Genomic DNA, 19,788 nt, shown 5'->3' on the forward strand with positions numbered 1-19,788 from the left:
CTGGTGGAGGCAGATACAATTGTGGTGTTTAATAGGCTTTTAGATAACCACATGAAAGCGCAGGGGTATGGATCATGAACAGACGGACGAAATCGGTTTAACTTAGCATGTTCAGCACAAACATTGTGCATAGAAGGGCCTGCCCATGTGTGGTATTGTTCTATGTTCAATGATGGGCAGTTTTCTTAGAGTGATGTTTATTAAAATATTAGTGCATTGCCCTGTAAGCCAATTAATTCGACAAACCAGGAATGTCTCGGATTTAATGCCTGCGCTGTACGAGTTATTCTAGATCAACATTCAATTCCAGACTTACTGTAATTGTACCAGACACCACCTCATACCCAAGATTAGATTTATTATTATTGCTATGTGGACTGATGTCCAGTAAAAATCTTTGGTTTGTGTGCTGCCCAATCAAATCAGAAAATACCTTTCATGAATACAATCAAGGCAAACACAAGTACAGCAGTTAGAGTGGAAAAAAATACCACACTGCAGAATATAGTTTCTCAACATTGTAGCATAACAGTTCCAGAGAAAACATGCAATATCCATAATAAGACAGGTTGGAAAATCAGGACTGTACTCCAGCTGTGGAAGCACCATTCAGAAATCTGAAAACAGAGGGGAAGAAGCAGTTCTGTGTCAGGTGGTACACATTTTCAATATTTCATATCTTCTGCCCAACAGGAGCAGGTCAAAGGAGTAATAACCAGGGTGGAAAGGACATTAATTATAATGGCTGCTTTGGCAGCCTGAAGTGCAGATGGTGTCAATGATGGGGAACATGGTCTATGTGATAGACTTAGCTATATTCGTGACCCTGCATTTTTTTTTTGCAGTCTTGGGCATAGCTGTTCCCAAACCAAGCTATGATGCAACCCAGCAGTACTCTTTCAATGGTGCATCTGTAGAAGATGGTAAGAGTCATTAAAGACATGCCAAATTTCCTCTATCTCCTGAGGACGCAGAGGCATTGGTCCAGACTTGAAATGTTGTTGTCTGTCCGTTTCCCTCCCTGGCCTGCTGAGCTTCCCCAGCAGTTTGTTTTTTGCTCAAGATTCCAGCATCTGCCAGTGTCTTGTCTCTCTCATACCTACTACTTGACCATGACCCCACCACCAAAGTGAGATATCCCCTTCACAGTTGCTCAACCCTATACTGCACGTTATTATATCCTACCAAGATTCACAAATGGGACTGGGCCGTTGATGCAGCTGGTAGAGCCTGTGTTTCACAGCGCCAGAGAGCCAAGTTCAATCCTGACCTTGGGTGCTGTGCCTGGAGTTTGCACAATCTCCCTGTGACCACATGGGTTTCCTCTGGGTGCTCTGATTTCCTTCCAAAGACATGTGAATTTGTAGGTTAATTGGCCTCCGTAAAATTTCCCCGAATGGGTAAGGAGTGGATGAAATAGAACTAGTATGATTGACGGACAACGTGGACTTGGTGGACTGAAGGGCCTGTTTCCATACTTTATGTCTAAACTAAGGACTGACCTGCAGGCTCAATGTTTCTACCTGCTCTTACCCCCACTCATATCTTGAGTATTTTGTTCCCACTTGTCCAGTCCCTCCCCACCTACATCCAGGACATCTTGGGTGTGCTCCACCATTTCAACGTCCAATTCCCCACCCCCTAAACATTTCATGTTCACCATGGACATCCAGTCCCTATACACTTCCAATCCCCTTCAGCAAGGGTCCTTTGGGCTCTCTATTTCATTCGAGAATATGAATCCAACCAGGTGCTTTCTGCCACCATTTTGCTCCAGAACTGGCCAGGTGGAGGAACATGTTAGCAGAGAGCAACTGGTTAGATCCATGTTCTAGAAACTTAACCTCGATAACTTCTCACCCTTTTGACTTCTCCCACTTTTTACAAATCAAAGTCATAGCCATGAGCACTCATATGGGCCCTAGTTATGCCTGCCCCTTCGTTCGCTATGTGGACCATTCTACATTAATGACCGCACTGGTGCAGCCTCCTCACCCGTGGGGAATTTTCATCAACTTCGCCACTAACTTTAAACTGGCCCTCAAATTCATTTGATCCATTTCTAAGAAATCTCACTGATTTCTTGATCTTTCTCCTTCTTAGGAGACAAAATGACGCATGGACATTTACGATAAACCCACTAACCCACACCTCCTCTATACTGTCCCTTGTAATTATGCCATCCCTTTCTTCCAATTTCTCTGCCTCATCCATTCTCGAGATGGGGAATTCCACTCCAAGACATTGGAGGTGTCCCTTTCATATTCATGCCTCAGCACCCACCCCCCCCCCCCCCCACTCTGATTGCCGATGCCCTTGCCTGCATCTCACATTTCCCGCATATTTGCTTTCACCCCTCCTCATCCTCAGACAAAATGGGTAATGGAGTCTCTTTATCTTTCACCCTAACTCATCATTCTTCCATATTTCTGCCAGCTTCAATGCTCTCCCACTGCCTGTCACAATATCCCCTCCACACCCATTTCTGCTTTCCACAGGGCACACTCTTTCCGTGTCTGCCTGGTTTGCTCATCCCTCCCCACCCATCCCTCTCCTGGCACTTTTGCCTGCACCATGTGCTCATACACCTCCATCCTCACCACCACCCAGGGACCCAAACAGGAGAGGAAGAAATTCACATGCACCTCCTCTATCGCAATTGGCACTCTCAAGGTGCCCTCCTCTACATCGGTGAGACTAAGCGCAGACTAGGTGCGTTTTGCAGAGCGCCAGCGCTCTGTCTGTTATGACCCACCTGGAGCTCCCAGTTGCTAGCTATTTCAAATCCCTTCCCCCTTGCTACACTGGGCTGAATAACATCAGCCTTCTCCAATGCCACAGTGAAGCCAAATGCCAACAAGAGGAACAGCATCTCGTGCGCACTCTTCTTTCCCATAACACCGGTCCCCTCTCACCCTGCTTCTTTCCCACCTACTCCATCAGCCCATCCCTTCCAAAGCCTCCAATCTTATAATTCCTCAACTGCATACTGCTCACTTCTATCTCCTACCCAGGGTTCACAAATAGGTGGCAGGGTCATGGTCCAGGGGTAGGTATGAGGTGACACATGAGACTGCAGGTGCTGGAATTATCAGCAAAAAATACCCACTGGAATAACTCAAGCAACGTCTATGGAGGGAAACACTCGCCCCATTGTGCCCCTTCCCCTGACATTTCCCATCTGCCCACTCCACCTTGCTCATTTGGTCGAATACTCCACATTCCATCAGGTGCAGCCCTGGGAACTTCCACCAATCATGTCCCTGCCTATGTTGTTCTCTATACTCCTCTCTCCCCCACCCCCCCCCCCCCCCCGCCCCCCGCCTCCATCCGAGTCTATCCTCCCCTCTTCACCTGGATACACCTATAGCATGCCAGCTCGTACTCATGTCCCCACACCTCATCATGTTGGCTATCTCCCCTCCACTCTTTACGTCCAGAGAACGTTTCGCAACCCGAAACATCATCTGCCTGTTTCCCTTCACAAATGCGGCCTAAATCTATTAGTTCCTCCAGCAGTTTGCTTTTGCTCCAGATGATTCTATTGACAGCCATTTTGTTCTGTGTACTAGAGAATGGGGTTTAAAAATGCCAGTCCAATAACAGGGTTCCTTTTTTGTTTGGAAATGGAAAGAAAAAAAAAAACAAAGTCACAATAATCAGAATGCTGCCCAGATTAAACGGCTTCGGCTGCAGGGAGAGATTGGATAGACTTGTTTTCTCTGGGTCAAAGGTTGAGGGGCAACTTGATAGATCAATACATTTATGAAATGCATAAATGGGGTAGACAGTCTGAACTGTATAGGGTAGACAGTCTGAATGGCAACAAACTGTAGAAATGCATCGACACAAAAGGTTGGGCTAACATAGCGGGTCAGTAGAAATACATGACCTGCTGAGGAGTGGGCCTCCAATATGAGAGTTAATTATGGCAGCAGACTGTTTCTTTTTCTGAGCCACATGAACAAAGAGGAAATTATCAGGCACAATTGCATAATCCAGGGAGAGGCCGATTTTGAGACAATGATGTTAGAATTACAACAAAATAGAGAAGTGCAGCCTCTCCAGCCTCCTTAACCAAAGTATGGAGCAACAAAACATTGTAAGATTGACGGTAATGGTCAACATACTTCTGCCAAATAAAACGTTGCCAAAGGGTTTGCTTATTTTAGATATACACACAACATTTTTTAAATTATGCAAACAACAGAGAACCCACGCTAATGATGCCAATGTCACCCTTCACCTGGCACTGACAGAAAAAAAAGATTTGACAGCAGCAGGAAAACCCTTCTCTTATACATTAATATCCTCCCCTTCAGGCAATGCAGCAAAAACAATAAATCAAAATAGTAAGTTCTCTGACTTACAGTATTTTGCTCCATCAAGTGCTGCAACAGCCTTCTCCAAACAGTTCCGTGTAGGATTTCCACTGCGGCTATATTCAAAGCCCTGTAGAAAAGTCCAGAATCAGACACTTTAACTGTACAATAGATTCACAAAATAAAGCCTTTGCAAATGAAGCAACATAATCCTCTGGCATATGCACTTCAAAAAGGAACAAAAACAACATCACAAGTTTCTTTAGTCTACAGTTTTAGCCTAAATGCAGTGAACACTGCCATTATTAGTCATTATCCTTTGAAGCTGGTTTCAAAATAAATAATTGCTTCTCCAGCAACTGATTATGGTCCCTCTCTCTTACATCAAACACTCAATGTAACAGGGTAACTTACCTCTCTGCAGTTTTTTTTCCCCAAGAGTAACAGCTACAAAATGACACTAGCGCTCCACAGAACACAAGATTCATTAAAGTGCTCTTGATAACACAAAGGACATAAAGTCAGACAGCACAGAAATAGGCCTGCGCCCAACTTGCTGACCATGAGGCATAGGTCTATCCTATCGAGTCAACTCTACCATTCAATCATAGCTAATCTATTATTTCCTCTCAAAGCCATTCTCCTGCCTTCTCCCCGTAACCCCCTTCCTAATCAAGAACCTATCAAACTCCACTTTAAAAATACCTAATGTCACCCTCCACAGCCATCTGTGGCAAATAATTCCACAATTTCACCACCCTCTAGCTAAAGAAATTCCTCCTCATCTCCATTCGAAAAGGTACCCCATTTTATTCTGAGGCTGTGCCTTTGGGTTGTAAATTCTCCTATTACTAAAAACATCCCTTCCACGTCCACTCCATCTAGGCCTTTCATTATCCAGGTTTCAATGAGATCTCCTCTCCCCTCTTATTCTTCAAAACTCCAGCATGTAGAGATTCAGAGCCTTCAAACTCCGCTCCTACGTTAACCCAATCATCCCAGGGATCATTCTCGTTAACCTCCTCTGAACTTCTTCAAAATCAGAACTTCCTCCTCAGATATGGTAGCCCAAAACTGCTCACAATTTTCCAAATGTGGCCTCAGCAGCGCTTTATAAAACCTCAGCATTACATCTTGTTTTTATAATCTAGTACCATCGAAATAAATGTCAATGTTGAATTTGCCTTCCTTACCACCATATAAACATGCAAATTAACCTTCTGGGAATCTTGCACTCGTCATTTTGCACCTCTGATTTTATGAATCCCCTCCCCATGTAGAAAGTAGTGTATGCCTTAATTCCTTCTGACACTTTGCTATATTCCATTTGCCACTTGTCTGCCCACTCTCCCAACCTGTCCAAGTCTTTCTCTAGCCTCCCTACTTCCTCAACACTACCTATCCCTCCACCTATCTTCCGCAAACTTAGCCACAAAGCCATCAATTCCATCAGAGTTCATGAACATATAAAGTGAAAAGTAGCGGACCCAACATAGACCCCTGCGGAATACCAAAGAAAGCAAGCAACCAGAAAAAGCCCCCTTTATTTCCACTCTTCGCCTTCTATCAGTCAGCCAATCTTCTATTCATGCTGGTACTTTGCCTCTAATACCATGAGCTCCCATCTTGTTTAGCAGCCGTACGTTTGGCACCTTATCAAAAATGTCTATTCTGACCGATGTCTATCTTAGCTAGTCACATTTGATGTACCTGGCATATATCCTGCCAAACCTTTCCCATCCATGTAACTGTCCAAGTGTATTTTAAATATCGTAACAATAACCACATCGACATAGCGACCACCTTGTGAAAATCTAATGTGAAATCTTCCACCTCGGGTCCCTCGAAAAAAAATTCCCTCTTACCTAAAAACTCATGACTTAAAACTAATTTTAGACTCGCCTACCACTGATATTTCACCCTTCATTGGAAGAGACTGAGTATAAGAACAAGGATGCCTTGCTCCAGTTACACAGTACACTGTTAAGACCACACCATAGGTATTGCATGCTGGCTTGATCTCCTTTCTTCAGAAAGGATATACTTGCCACAGAGGCAGTGCAGCAAACATTCACCAGTCTGATTCTAGAGATGGTTGAATGAGAAAACGTCGAATGTGAACAACACAAAATTTTGACAAGGGTGCTGTTTGTATGGAGTTTGCATATCCTCCCTATTACCACGCGGGTCTCCTCCCACATCCCAAAGATATATGGGGGTGTACGTCAATTAGTCTCTGTGAAATGCACATAGGGGCTGGATGCGAAAGCGTGCTGACCGATTGCATCATACCCTTGGTCAGTGACATTCAGGACGCAGGAAGCTGCAGAATGTGGTGGTCATTGGCTGATCAATCACAGATATTGACCCCCACCCCTCACCACAATCAAAGGGATCTGTAAGAGGTGCTGTCTTACAAGGGTAGCTAATCTCATCAATGGCCCACACGATCCTGGACACGCTCTTTTCTCGTTGATACCATATGGGGCAGAGAACAGTTGCTTCCAATTTTAAAACAGCTTAAACTATTGAACCAGTCTGACTGGTCGGAGAACTGGGAGGGGGGGGGGGGGAAGAGGGAAAGTAAGGGTTACTTGAAGTTAGAGAAGTTAATATTCGTACCGCTGGGTTACGCCAGAATTTTTTGTCTATCTTGTGTGTAAACTAACATATGCAGTTCCTTCCGACATTATGTGCTTATTCTTCCGAAATGGCAGATAGCTCTCAAATTTGTTGCTAAAGTATAAAATCAGAAATACATAGCATACACAGCATACATAGCTATGTATACATAGCATACACCGCAATACAGAAATACAAAGTTCACTCCATTTTTGACACAAGTATTTTTCTGCCTATTTCTAGATTTCTGGCTGGAAAACGACTTTTGTGTTTGTGTACCGTCCATGTACACAACACAATTCAGAACATTGTACGTTTAAATAGCACCTCGTTTTACTTACAACAACGCTTCATTGGCCACGTACACATCAGACAATTGCACACACACTCTCTCTCTCTCTCTATCTATCTCTCTATCTATCTATCTACACTATCTATCTACACTCTCTCTCTCTCCCTGTCTACACTGGCGGACGTTAAACACTCACCGCATGCTTCCCTGGTGCAACCTGCTTAAAGGTGGTTGACAGGGAAATCGGGGGCACAACTGCCATCGAGCTCCACTGTTCGGCATCCTGCCCCACGTGAAGAGCCTGGGTGGAAAAATGCTCGAAAGGGGCTTGAAAGCCGCTCAACAGATCGCGTTCCTTGTCCCCAGCAGACATTCTTGCAGTTCCCTTCTGGCCAACTAACTTACCCACCCGCTGGACTCAACCTGCTGCCTGTCGCTGTAGGACAACCCACCCCACCGCACGTCACAAGAGCGGCCGCTCTAACCCTGTAACATCTCTGGGAGCGCCGCCGTTACATTGCTATTGGCTCACAACCTGGGCAGCGGCAGCAGCGCCTCCGAGGGCGGTGCAACGGCAGAGTTGCTGCCTTACAGCGCCGGTGACCCGGGTTCGATCCCGACTGCGGACGTTGTCTGCGTTTTCCTCCCACACTCCAAAGACGTACAGATTTGTCGGCTAATTGTAAATTGGTCCGAGTGTGTGTATAATATTGTTAGTGGGTCGGTGCGGTCCGAAGGGAGGGCCTGTTTCCGCACTGTTACTCTAAAACTTTAAAAAAAACTCACACGCTGAACAAAATAAAGGACATCCAATAGGATTAAACAACAGTGAACCATCTGGAAGAAGGATCATCTGGCCATGTCCTTTAGAGGTGCTGCCTGATCCGCGTAGTTTACTCCAGAGCTTTGTATCTGTTGTGTAAACCCAACGCCCGCAGTTTCTTGTTTCTATCAGTAGTCAGTCAACCGTTCCGTCGATACAGCACTTTCTATGGGTGTTTGTTTGTGCATTACTTAGGATTCCGAAACATTTTAATGTGGAAACCTCCCACGGAGAGATTATTTCATCAAGACAATCAACCTGGCATAGAAATTAATTGAGACAATCTAATAACACAAGCTGTGCAGTTAAACATTTCCGGGTAGCATAAAGTGGCAATGACGCTTCCGGGTGGCTTCAATTCTTTATGCTCGCTTTAAAATGGAGAATAATGACAAATCTACACCACCATCCACTAACCCCCTCCACCTCTAAACTAAACTTTAAACAGTCTTCCCAAAAATGGAAGTCTGTGCTCATAGTATCCGCTATAACAACCTTCTGCTGGAGTATCTGGTTGTAGCTCTGATTATCGTCCAGGTCTCCGTGGACATTGAACACTCTTTCAGCTGCTTACGAGCCTGTCCAACTTCCACGGCCTCGAAAACCACTCTTGAACAATCCATTCACTGCAAATTCCCTTTTTTATTTCAGTTTTAATCATTCAGACTTCCCACAGGCTGAACGAGTGCTGTTGCATCATCGTGGGTCATTTTAAAGGCTGTTTGTTGAGGTTGCAGCTCCACAGTTAAATGTGATAATTAGAGCCAGGATTTTGCCATAAGTGCCTTTTTATGCATTTTTTTTAATGATTTCAGCAAGATAAGGCCTTTTTCACGATCGAGTGCCTAAAAGAAAATTGCCACCACCGGGGGGTGCCACCATCGGGTTGTGGGTAGTGGAGGAGGCCCCAGTCTTTTGCAGTCAGGCTGTAAGTGGGTGTTAAGTGGTGACTGGAGAGGGGTGAATGGGGAAGAGTCCAGGTCTTTTCAGACTGGAGTCAGGCTGTCAGTAGGTGTGAAGTGTTGTTTGGGGAGGGGAGGGGAGGGGGTACCAGGGTTAAGTTTCTGTTTATTGAACCTGCAGTAGAACTCGTTCAGGTCGTTGGTCAGCTGACGATTGTCCAAGGAGCAGGGGGGGTTCCTCTTGTAGCTTGTGATTTCTTTCAAGCGTTTCCAAACTGAAGAAGAGTCATTAGCTGGGAACTTATAATAATAATGCATTTTATTTATATAGCGCTTTTCATATACTCAAAGACGCTTTACAGAGATTTAGAGAACATAGGGAAATGAATAAATAGATAAATAAGTAAACGAACAGAGAAAGGAGACAGAAGGTGAGGTGAGACAGAACTTGCTCCTCAACTTCTCAGAGTACCTTTCCTTGGCAGCACTGATTCCTCTTCTCAGCTTGTACTTCACCTGCCTGTAGAGGTCTGCATCCCCGCTCCTGTGGGATCTACCCTTGCAAGCGTCAAAATGCCTAAAGTCAAGTCAACGCCTTGTAAAAAACGGAACAATTTGGTGAGAGTGTACTGCAGGGCCGTCTTAACGCATGGGCCTGAAGGGCACTTGCCCGGGGCCCCATGCTGATCTGTGTATGTTAAGTGACTTGCAATAAATAAATACTACTTTTAAAATGTAGGTTCAATAAGTGCTTTTTTCACAACATTTTCAGTGCTTCTCACAGCGATCTGTAAGTGCTTTTCACAACAATGTAGCACCCTAAGTCCATCGCTAAGTGCTTTTAGGTAAGTGCTTTTCGCCGGCACGACAGGGGGGGGGGGTTGGTAGGGAAAGGGGGGTGGGGGAGAGTAACGGTGGGGGCCCCAGTACACTGCTTTGCCCGGGGGCCCATAATGCTGTAAAAACGGCCCTGGTGTACCGGAGTGATATATGCTCTACAGACAACTGTGTGCTGTTTTGCAAAGCATATGAGAAAGCAGCAAATCGTGATAAGAAATATTTCGTCTCCCAGCATGTACAGACAGCTAAACACAAGTCGGCGGCAGAGAAACTGAAGGTGGGAAATATGCAAGCTTGTCCCCTCACTACATTTACTGCTGGCTCCAGTCGCAAATCTGAGTTTTCAAGTGATGTGTACAAGGCATTCATTGATGCTGGAATTCCACTGTGGAAATTGGAAAACAAATCTCTCAGAGGTTTTTTAGAGAAACACACAGAGGAACATATACCGAGCGAGTCATCATTATGGAAAAATTATGTTAACAGCAACTTCAACATTGTTGTGCAGAAAATTAGAGATGAAGTTGCATGCAACAAAATATGGATCTCAATAGATGAGATAACCTATGCTGTGGAGAGATATGTTGCCAATGTGGTCATCGGTACACTGGAGGCAGGTCAACAATCAAAGGAGTATATCGACATGAATATAGAGTTTGCAGCCTGTTTCGGGTGTGCACTAGTGACCTCAGCTGGGGTGGAAAGAGGTTTTTCAGAACTGAAGCATATTCTGTCTGGCAGACGGCATAGTTTAATACCAGATAACTTGAAGAAAATGCTAGTCATTATGTGCAACCAGGCACCTTTGGTCATTTAATGTAGTATACCTTTATATTATCATTTTTAACCATATTTTGATGGTGGAAATACATGTCTTTTATGCCTTTTTTTGTCAATAAATGTATTTTTCGTGCCTTTTTTGTAATTTTATTATGCCTATTTGCCTGCCTATTTCAGAGATTTTTAGCGCCTAAACATCCTGGCTCTAGTGACAATGCACAATCTGCAATAGAGCGGTACAGTAACACATGCCTAAACTGCTACGACATATTATACTGGAAAAACCTATTGGTATTGTCAGGAATCTCACATTGGGTGACACAGCTCACCATTTTAGAATCTGGTAACACAATTTCTAGTCTCCTGTGTCATTACTAACAATCCAATTGAAAAATAAATACACATTGAGGCCCACAGAATGTTAACTAGAAAGTCAGTCAAATCTAAAACACGTTTCAAACAAAATAGCAAAAGTATAATTAAAAAATTGTTAAAACATTTTTTAAATTATTTCATGATAAAATGATTCAAATCTGAAGGAATTAGATTTTCAGTGTGGAGAATTTTGGGCATCAATCAAAGCTTGATCACATTGGAATATACAAGCAAATCTGCTTCTTTGTGCAGGTTAGTGAATTTCCAACATGCAAGTACCAAAATCTCACACTTTAATATGTGTTCAATAATAAGTACATTGGCGAGATAGCCATGTAGCAAACCTCTAGAGGAGCAGAACAACTCTCTTGATTTCCATGTCTAAACTCAACAGTAGTTACATAAATAAATAGTGATGTTTTCCTGCAAAATGCAAGTCACTGGGTCTGCACTGGCTCCTTCAATAAACAGTCTCCATAGCCCTTTTTCCAATGTTCTATTCCATGACCCTACTATTTTTTTCCTTCAAGTGTTGATCGAGTTCCCTTTTGTAGTCGAGATTTCTGTCCACAGATTAAATTATTAAATATGTGCTCACCATCCTAGATGATGAATACTAACTCACTGCTTTATGTCACCTCCCGTTCTTTAGTTAAATACTTAACTGTCCACCATTTAGGACTAACACATGGATTGCCTCTGTGTGGTCAATCAAATTAACAGACAAAAGTGGCCCCATTTACAAGAAGCTGAATCACTAAACATATCAACTTAAATAATAATGTTATTACTGGTGTCCATAATGAGCTCCAATCCACTGCACTGCTCATGAGTTGCAGAAATCTCAAACAATCAATATATATCTTCTAATCAAGTGATTATGAATAATTTAAGCAATTGGTTTCTTATAGAAAGTATTGTTCATCAGGTAAGGCCGCACGATCACCAGTGATGTTGCCTGACTTCACTTTGCAGCCAGTTATAGTATTCAGAGCTTGCAACATTCTGCAGGTGTCCGAGTGATTATACTGGGATGCAGGATTGTCCTGGTATTGTCTCTTGACATCCTTGACATCCTTGATGGCTTTCCGAAGATCATAGCGAGCTTTCTCGTGATTACAGGTGGCAATTCCAATGTAAGGGGCCTCAGATGGTCATGGACTCAGGCCAGTCTATCACAGGCTCAGCCCTCCCCTCCACTGAAAGCATCTATATGAGGCGCTCCTTCAAGAAGATGGCATCTATCCTCAAGGATTCCCATCATCTATGCCATGCCTACTTTTCACTGCTATCATTGGGCAAGAGGTACAGAAGCCTGTAGTCTCGCAACACCAGGTTCAGGAACAGCTACTTTCCTGTAACTATCAGGTTCTTGAACCGAACCTCACAAGCCTAATCCTACCTTGAGAAGGAACATTATGATCCACCTCTTGCATTCCATGGATTTTTTTTCTTTCTAATTGTGTATTTGACCGATGTCTTGTTATTTTGCAGTTTAAAAACATTATGTATAATATATGTTTTTACGTGTTTGTCTGAGTCTGTAACACCTGTGATGTTGTTACAAGCAAGAATTGCTTTGTACTGGCACCTCACCGTACTTGTGCACATGACAACAAACTCAATTTGTTTTGACTTAACTTGAACTTCAGATGTGATGGCTCAACTGAACCAAGAAAAGGGAAATTAATGGCAATGCTGGCCTCTAGTGTCCGATAGGACAATGATATCCAACTGCCTCTGATCTGATACTGAAACTGAAAACAGCAGGCAGGGAGAATGGGGAGGGAAGAATAAAAGCAGAACCACAGGAAGTGTAGCAATGCTCTCATGACAAGAGAACATACTGTATGAATTGATAACAGAGGGAAAAGATTTGGATTGGAAACAACATATTTCCATAATGAGAATTCACCTTAAGCATTTATTCTTTCAGCAGCAGTGCATGCCATCTACAAAATGCACTGCAATCACTTGCCTAGGCTACCCTGACTTTTAAACCCCTTGTCCTCACAACTAAAGAGAAGGGCAAGTGCAGGGAAACCACCGGCATGGAACACACCAGCTGATTTGGAAATATAATTATCAGCGGAACTTCAGAAAGAAAACTAATAGAGAGAATTGAGATAGGATTTACTTCCATTTGTAAGAGAATAGGTTAATTAGGAATATCTGGCATGATTTTATGTGTAAGAAGATAACTGCAGATGCTGGTACAAATCGAAGGTTTTTATTCACAAAATCCGACCCCAACCCCCACCATTGCCGGGTGTTTACCATCCCCCCTGAACTTCCCCTTTCAGACACCGAACGGTCTGTCCTCAGCAGAGGCCTTACCTTTGTTCCCCTCCGTCCCCACATCAACGAGTTCCGCGTCCGCCATGACGTGGAGCTCTTCTTCCGCCGCCTCCGCCTCCGAGCCTTTTTCCATGGGAAGGAGTCTTCACCCCCCACTGATGACCCCTTCTCCCATCTCCAATGGACCCCCTCCTCTTGGACCCCCCCGTTTGGCCAACTACCCTCACTAGAACTTTTTATCTCCAACTGCCGGAGTGACATTAACCGCCTCAAATTCTCCACTCCCCTGACTAACTGTAACCTCTCCCCTCCTGAACGTGCAGCCCTCCAATCACTCCGCAACAACCCGGACTTGGTCATCAAACCCGCTGACAAGGGAGGTGCTGTGGTAGTCTAGCGTGCTGACCTCTACCGGACCGAGGCCAGACGACAACTCTCAGACACCTCTTCCTACCTATCCCTGGACCATGACCCCACCGATAAACACCAGACCTTTATCATCAGCACCATCACGGACCTCACCATCTCCGGCGATCTACCCCCCACTGCCTCCAAACTCATAGTTCCACAGCCCCGCACGGCCCGATTCTACCTCCTACCCAAAATCCATAAACAGAACTGTTCCGGCAGACCCATTGTCTCTGCCTGCTCATGCCCCACCGAACTTATTTCCACCTACCTCGACTCCATCCAATCCCCCCTGGTTAAATCCCTCCCCACTTACGTCCAAGACACCTCACACGCCCTCCATCTCCTCGATAACTTCCGGTTCCCAGGCCCACACTCTCTCATCTTTACCATGGATGTCCAGTCACTCTACACTTCCATCCCCCACAAGGATGGTCTCGAAGCCCTCCGTGTCTTCCTCGACCGCAGAACCAGCCAATCCCCATCTACCAACACTCTCCTCCGCCTAGCAGAGCTACCAACAACTTCTCCTTTGACTCCTCCCACTTCCTCCAAACTAGAGGCGTAGCTATGGGCACTCGCATGGGCCCTAGCTACGCCTGCCTCTTTGTCGGGTATGTCGAACAATCCCTGCACCTCCTCCAACCTCATCTATTGCATCCGCTGCTCTAGATGTCAACTTATTTACATCGGCGAAACGAAGCGCAGGCTTGACGAGCGCTTCACTGAACACCTGCGCTCGATCAGCAATAACCAAACTGATCTCCCGGTGGCCGAGCACTTCAACTCCCCCTCCCATTCCCAGTCTGACCTTTCTGTCATGGGCCTCCTCCAGTGCCATAGTGAGGCCCACCGGAAATTGGAGGAACAGCACCTCATATTTCTCCTGGGCAGTTTGCAGCCCAGTGGTATGAACATCGACTTCTCCAACTAGATAGTTCCTCTGTCCCTCCCGTCCCCTCCTCCTTCCCAGATCTCCCTCTATCTTCCTGTCTCCACCTATATCCTTCCTTTGTCCGCCCCCCTGACATCAGTCTGAAGAAGGGTCTCGACTCGAAACGTCACCCAATTCTTTCTCTCGCGAGATGCTGCCTGACCTGCTGAGTTACTCCAGCGTTTTGTGAATAATGATTTTATGTGTGGCAGGCCATGTTTCACTAACGCCTTCATTTTTTGAGGAAATTACAATGGAAATTGGTGAAGGTAGGGCAGTGGATGTTGTATACATGGATTTTAGTAAGGCTTTGAATAAGGCCCCTCATGGTAGGCCAATCCACAAGATTAAGATGTATGGGTAGGGTTGCCAACTGTCCCTTATTAGCCAGGACATCCCGTATTTTGGGCTAAATTTGTTTGTCCCGTACGGGACCGCCCTTGTCCTGTATTAGGCCCAGGGGGCGCTGTAGGCCCGGGATCAGCCTAATCCGGCCCACAGCCTGGTTTTGTTAATGATTTTTGCAGTTTTAAAAGATTTTTTTTTTAATCAAAAGATGAATATTATTGGAACACAGCGTGAGGTGGGGGTGAGCTGCCAGTGATCCGCCACTCACGGGGGAAACGGTCGCCCACTGGGCTGCGATACACCACCGACATTCACTGTAACCCTCCCATCCCCAGCCGCCTCCAACACGCGGACCGGAGTCCGGGCAAACGCGGATCACTCAGCCTCAGAGTTGGAGGGAACAAAGTTGACAGCTCACAATAGCAAGGAATGAAATGTGGGCTCGTTTTTAATTTTACTTTCACGAGATCAGAGCTGTGCCTTCACTTGTCTAACTGTTCAGTATCGTTTTGCAGAACACAAAATGTAGAAACGAGGGACTACCAACCAATGCTGGCTTCCAAAAAAAGACACAAAGTGCTGGAGTAACTCAGCGGGTCAGGCAGCATCTGTGGAGAACATGAATAGGTGACATTTTGGGTCAGGAACAACACACTTGCAGTGACACTATAGATGTGCTAAAAGAATACAATATACGTCGACATTACCAGACTATTTGAGAACCAGATTAACCAATGCTCATTTAAATAGTGTATAGCTTGTGGCATTAACAAATGTGAACCCCCAATATTGATAAGCTTTTAAACTGCAAAAAACATTAGGTTTCTCAATGATTTATTAAATATTTAAATTGAAACAGACTATTCTCTTTTTATGTGGACTTTCTACTTTTCAATAATGAATGTTTAAAATGTTTACATTGTAAAGTTTTCTTGTATTTTTACAAATTAAAATTATTTTTAATAGAAATAAATTATGAATTAATTATGTTTTTAATCACAAATGGTGAACCTTGGTTAAGGACAAATCGCTATATAAGTTTTAGTCTTTAATTTTTTAATGCAAAATATAATAAGTTGTGTTTTAATAAAATAAGCATATTTTTTCTTTTTTATGTAAACTAACCAGCCCACTGCTTGTTCATTAATTCATGATGCGGCCCGCAGTAACAAAAAGGTTGCCCACCCCTGGTGTAGACTAATGGAGTGTGTTCGGGGAGCAGGGCCGAGTGTGTTCGCGTAACGGAGGTTGCGTAGCAACCCGGCTCCTGGCACAGGCCGACGCCATTGGTGGAGCGGGAGCACGTGGCCGCTGGCTGGGTGAGGTCACGTGGGGGCGCAGGCAGTGACGTCAGCTTGTCCCGTATTTGAGAGTTAGAAAGTTGGCAACCCTATGTATAGGATTCACAATGACTTGGTCATATGGAATCAGAATTGTCTTATTCATAGAAGTCTGAGCTGGAACCCCTGCACTTTCTGATATATATAACCTAGACGTAAATGTAGATGGGTTGATGAGTGAGTTTGCTGACAGTGAGTGTCAAGGGAGAAAGTAGAATAATGCGAAACAAAAGTTTGTGGTTTAGAGCAAACATTTTGAGATTTAGTCATAGTCATATAACACGGAAACAGGGCCCTTCAACCCAACTCATCCATGCCGACCAAGATGCCCCATCTAAGATAGAGCCATTTCATCCATATCCCTCTAAACATTTCCAGTCCATGTACCTGTCCAAGCATCTTTTAAATGTTATTATTCTACCTGCCTCAACTATCACTTCTGGCAGCTTATTCCATGTACCCACTACTTTCTGAGTGAAAAAGTTGCCCTCAGGTTCCTATTAATTTTTTCCCCACTCACCTTAAACCTGTGACATTTGGTTCTTGATTCCCCTACCCTGGGTAAAAGACTCTGTGCATTCACCCTATCAATTCCCCTCATGATTTTATATACCTCTATAATATCACCCCTGTAGCCTCCTACTATCTAAGTAATAATGTCCTAGCTTGCCCTATCTCTCCCTATTGCTCAGGCCCTCAGGTTCTGACAATATCCTCATAAATCTTCTCTCCACTCTTTACCACAATACCCCAAATGTAGCCTCACCAACGTTTTGTACAGACGAACCCTTACAGAAAAGATTATGTGTTCCTGAATTTATTTCAGAATGGAATGGATCATCACCTCAAGCGAATATTGGACATGCAGGTCCCAGTGGGGAGCAGTTTCAATGAGATACTGACCTGCCAATAACAGATCAGGTGAATCAAGGTACAAAGGCTAAACTCAACAATAAATTATGAGGGCAAACCAGAATGCTATATGGTGGAAACAGAGTATTTTATCTACGAGTGTAGGAAAAGGAAGGGTGGGATCTCAGAACTGCCACGGTCCAACAATTGTCACAAGACTGGATATTTCACAAGTGATTGGTGGGTGGAGGATGACAACTGAGAAGGGTAAATCCCCAAGCAGAACTGAGCAGGCAATCAAAATCGGGAGTTCCAGCCAGGCAATCATTCAGACCCCAGCAGATGAGTGAAGCAAGTAATGGGGGCTCGGATAGCAAAGAAAGATGAAAGCATGATCGGTATCAGCCTTCAAGAAGAAGAGGGAGATCCACAGGGATGTATTCCAAACTATTAGATAACAATAGACAATAAACAATAGACAATAGGTGCAGGAGTAGGCCATTCAGCCCTTCGAGCCAGCACCGCCATTCAATGCGATCATGGCTGATCACTCTCAATCAGTACCCCGTTCCTGCCTTCTCCCCATACCCCCTCACTCCGCTATCCTTAAGAGCTCTATCCAGCTCTCTCTTGAAAGCATCCAACGAACTGGCCTCCACTGCCTTCTGAGGCAGAGAATTCCACACCTTCACCACTCTCTGACTGAAAAAGTTCTTCCTCATCTCCGTTCTAAATGGCCTACCCCTTATTCTTAAACTGTGGCCCCTTGTTCTGGACTTCCCCAACATTGGGAACATGTTTCCTGCCTCTAATGTGTTCAATCCCCTAATTATCTTATATGTTTCAATAAGATCCCCCCTCATCCTTCTAAATTCCAGTGTATACAAGCCTAATTGCTCCAACCTTTCAACATACGACAGTCCCGCCATTCCGGGAATTAACCTAGTGAACCTACGCTGCACGCCCTCAATAGCAAGAATATCCTTCCTCAAATTTGGAGACCAAAACTGCACACAGTACTCCAGGTACGGTCTCACCAGGGCCCGGTACAACTGTAGAAGGACCTCTTTGCTCCTATACTCAACTCCTCTTGTTATGAAGGCCAATATTCCATTGGCTTTCTTCACTGCCTGCTGTACCTGCATGCTACCTTTCAGTGACTGATGCACTAGGACACCCAGATCTCGTTGAACATCCCCTCTTCCTAATTTGACACCATTCAGATAATAATCTGCCTTTCTATTCTTACTTCCAAAGTGAATAACCTCACACTTATCTACATTAAACTGCATCTGCCATGTATCCGCCCACTCACACAACCTGTCCAAGTCACCCTGCAGCCTTATTGCATCTTCCTCACAATTCACACTACTCCCCAGTTTAGTATCATCTGCAAATTTGCTAATGGTACTTTTAATCCCTTCATCTAAGTCATTAATGTATATCGTAAATAGCTGGGGTCCCAGCACCGAACCTTGCGGTACCCCACTGGTCACTGCCTGCCATTCCGAAAGGGACCCATTTATCCCCACTCTTTGCTTTCTGTCTGTCAACCAATTTTCTATCCATGTCAGTACCCTACCCCCAATACCATGTGCTCTAATTTTGCCCACTAATCTCCTATGTGGGACCTTGTCGAAGGCTTTCTGAAAGTCGAGGTACACCACATCCACTGACTCTCCCCTGTCAATTTTCCTAGTTACATCCTCAAAAAATTCCAGTAGATTTGTCAAGCATGATTTCCCCTTCGTAAATCCATGCTGACTCGGAATGATCCTGTTACTGCTATCCAAATGCTCAGCAATCTCGTCTTTTATAATTGACTCCAGCATCTTCCCCACCACTGATGTCAGACTAACTGGTCTATAATTACCTGTTTTCTCTCTCCCTCCTTTCTTAAAAAGTGGGATAACATTTGCTATCCTCCAATCCACAGGAACTGATCCTGAATCTATAGAACATTGAAAAATGATCTCCAATGCTTCCACTATTTCTAGACCCACCTCCTTAAGTACCCTGGGATGCAGACCATCAGGCCCTGGGGATTTATCAGCCTTCAGTCCCATCAGTCTACCCAAAACCATTTCCTGCCTAATGTGGATTTCCTTCAGTTCCTCCATCACCCTAGGTTCTCCGGCCCCTAGAACATTTGGGAGATTGTGTGTATCTTCCTCAGTGGAGACAGATCCAAAGTAACGGTTTAACTCGTCTGCCATTTCTTTGTTCCCCATAATAAATTCCCCTGCTTCTGTCTTCAAGGGACCCACATTTGCCTTGACTATTTTTTTCCTCTTCACGTACCTAAAAAAACTTTTGCTATGCTCCTTTATATTATTGGCTAGTTTACCCTCGTACCTCATCTTTTCTCCCCGTATTGCCTTTTTAGTTAACTTTTGTTGCTCTTTAAAAGAGTCCCAATCCTCTGTCTTCCCACTCTTCTTTGCTATGTTATACTTCCTCTCCTTAATTTTTATGCTGTCCTTGACTTCCCTTGTCAGCCACAGGTGTCTCTTACTCCCCTTAGAGTCTTTCCGCCTCTTTGGGATAAATTGATCCTGCAACCTCTGCATTATTCCCAGGAATACCTGCCATTGCTGTTCTACCGTCTTCCCTGCTAGGGCCTCCTTCCAGTCAATTTTGGCCAGCTCCTGC

General features: G+C 44.5%; 1 protein-coding gene across 1 annotated transcript in view; it reads right to left on the reverse strand.

Moving 5' to 3' along the window:
• The window catches only part of cth (cystathionase (cystathionine gamma-lyase)), a 32,024-nt gene extending 24,351 nt beyond the window's left edge, over positions 1–7,673 (reverse strand). The window contains exons 1-2 of the mRNA XM_078407352.1: positions 7,433–7,673; positions 4,371–4,452 (exon numbers count right to left, since the gene is read on the reverse strand). Of these exons, the coding sequence (XP_078263478.1) occupies positions 4,371–4,452; positions 7,433–7,609 (259 nt within the window). The 5' untranslated portion in view covers positions 7,610–7,673. The remainder of the gene's footprint in view (positions 1–4,370; positions 4,453–7,432) is intronic.
• Between the last annotated feature and the right edge of the window lie 12,115 nt (positions 7,674–19,788).

Source organism: Rhinoraja longicauda, chromosome 11 (assembly GCF_053455715.1).
Source record: "Rhinoraja longicauda isolate Sanriku21f chromosome 11, sRhiLon1.1, whole genome shotgun sequence".
Lineage (NCBI taxonomy): Eukaryota > Metazoa > Chordata > Chondrichthyes > Rajiformes > Arhynchobatidae > Rhinoraja > Rhinoraja longicauda.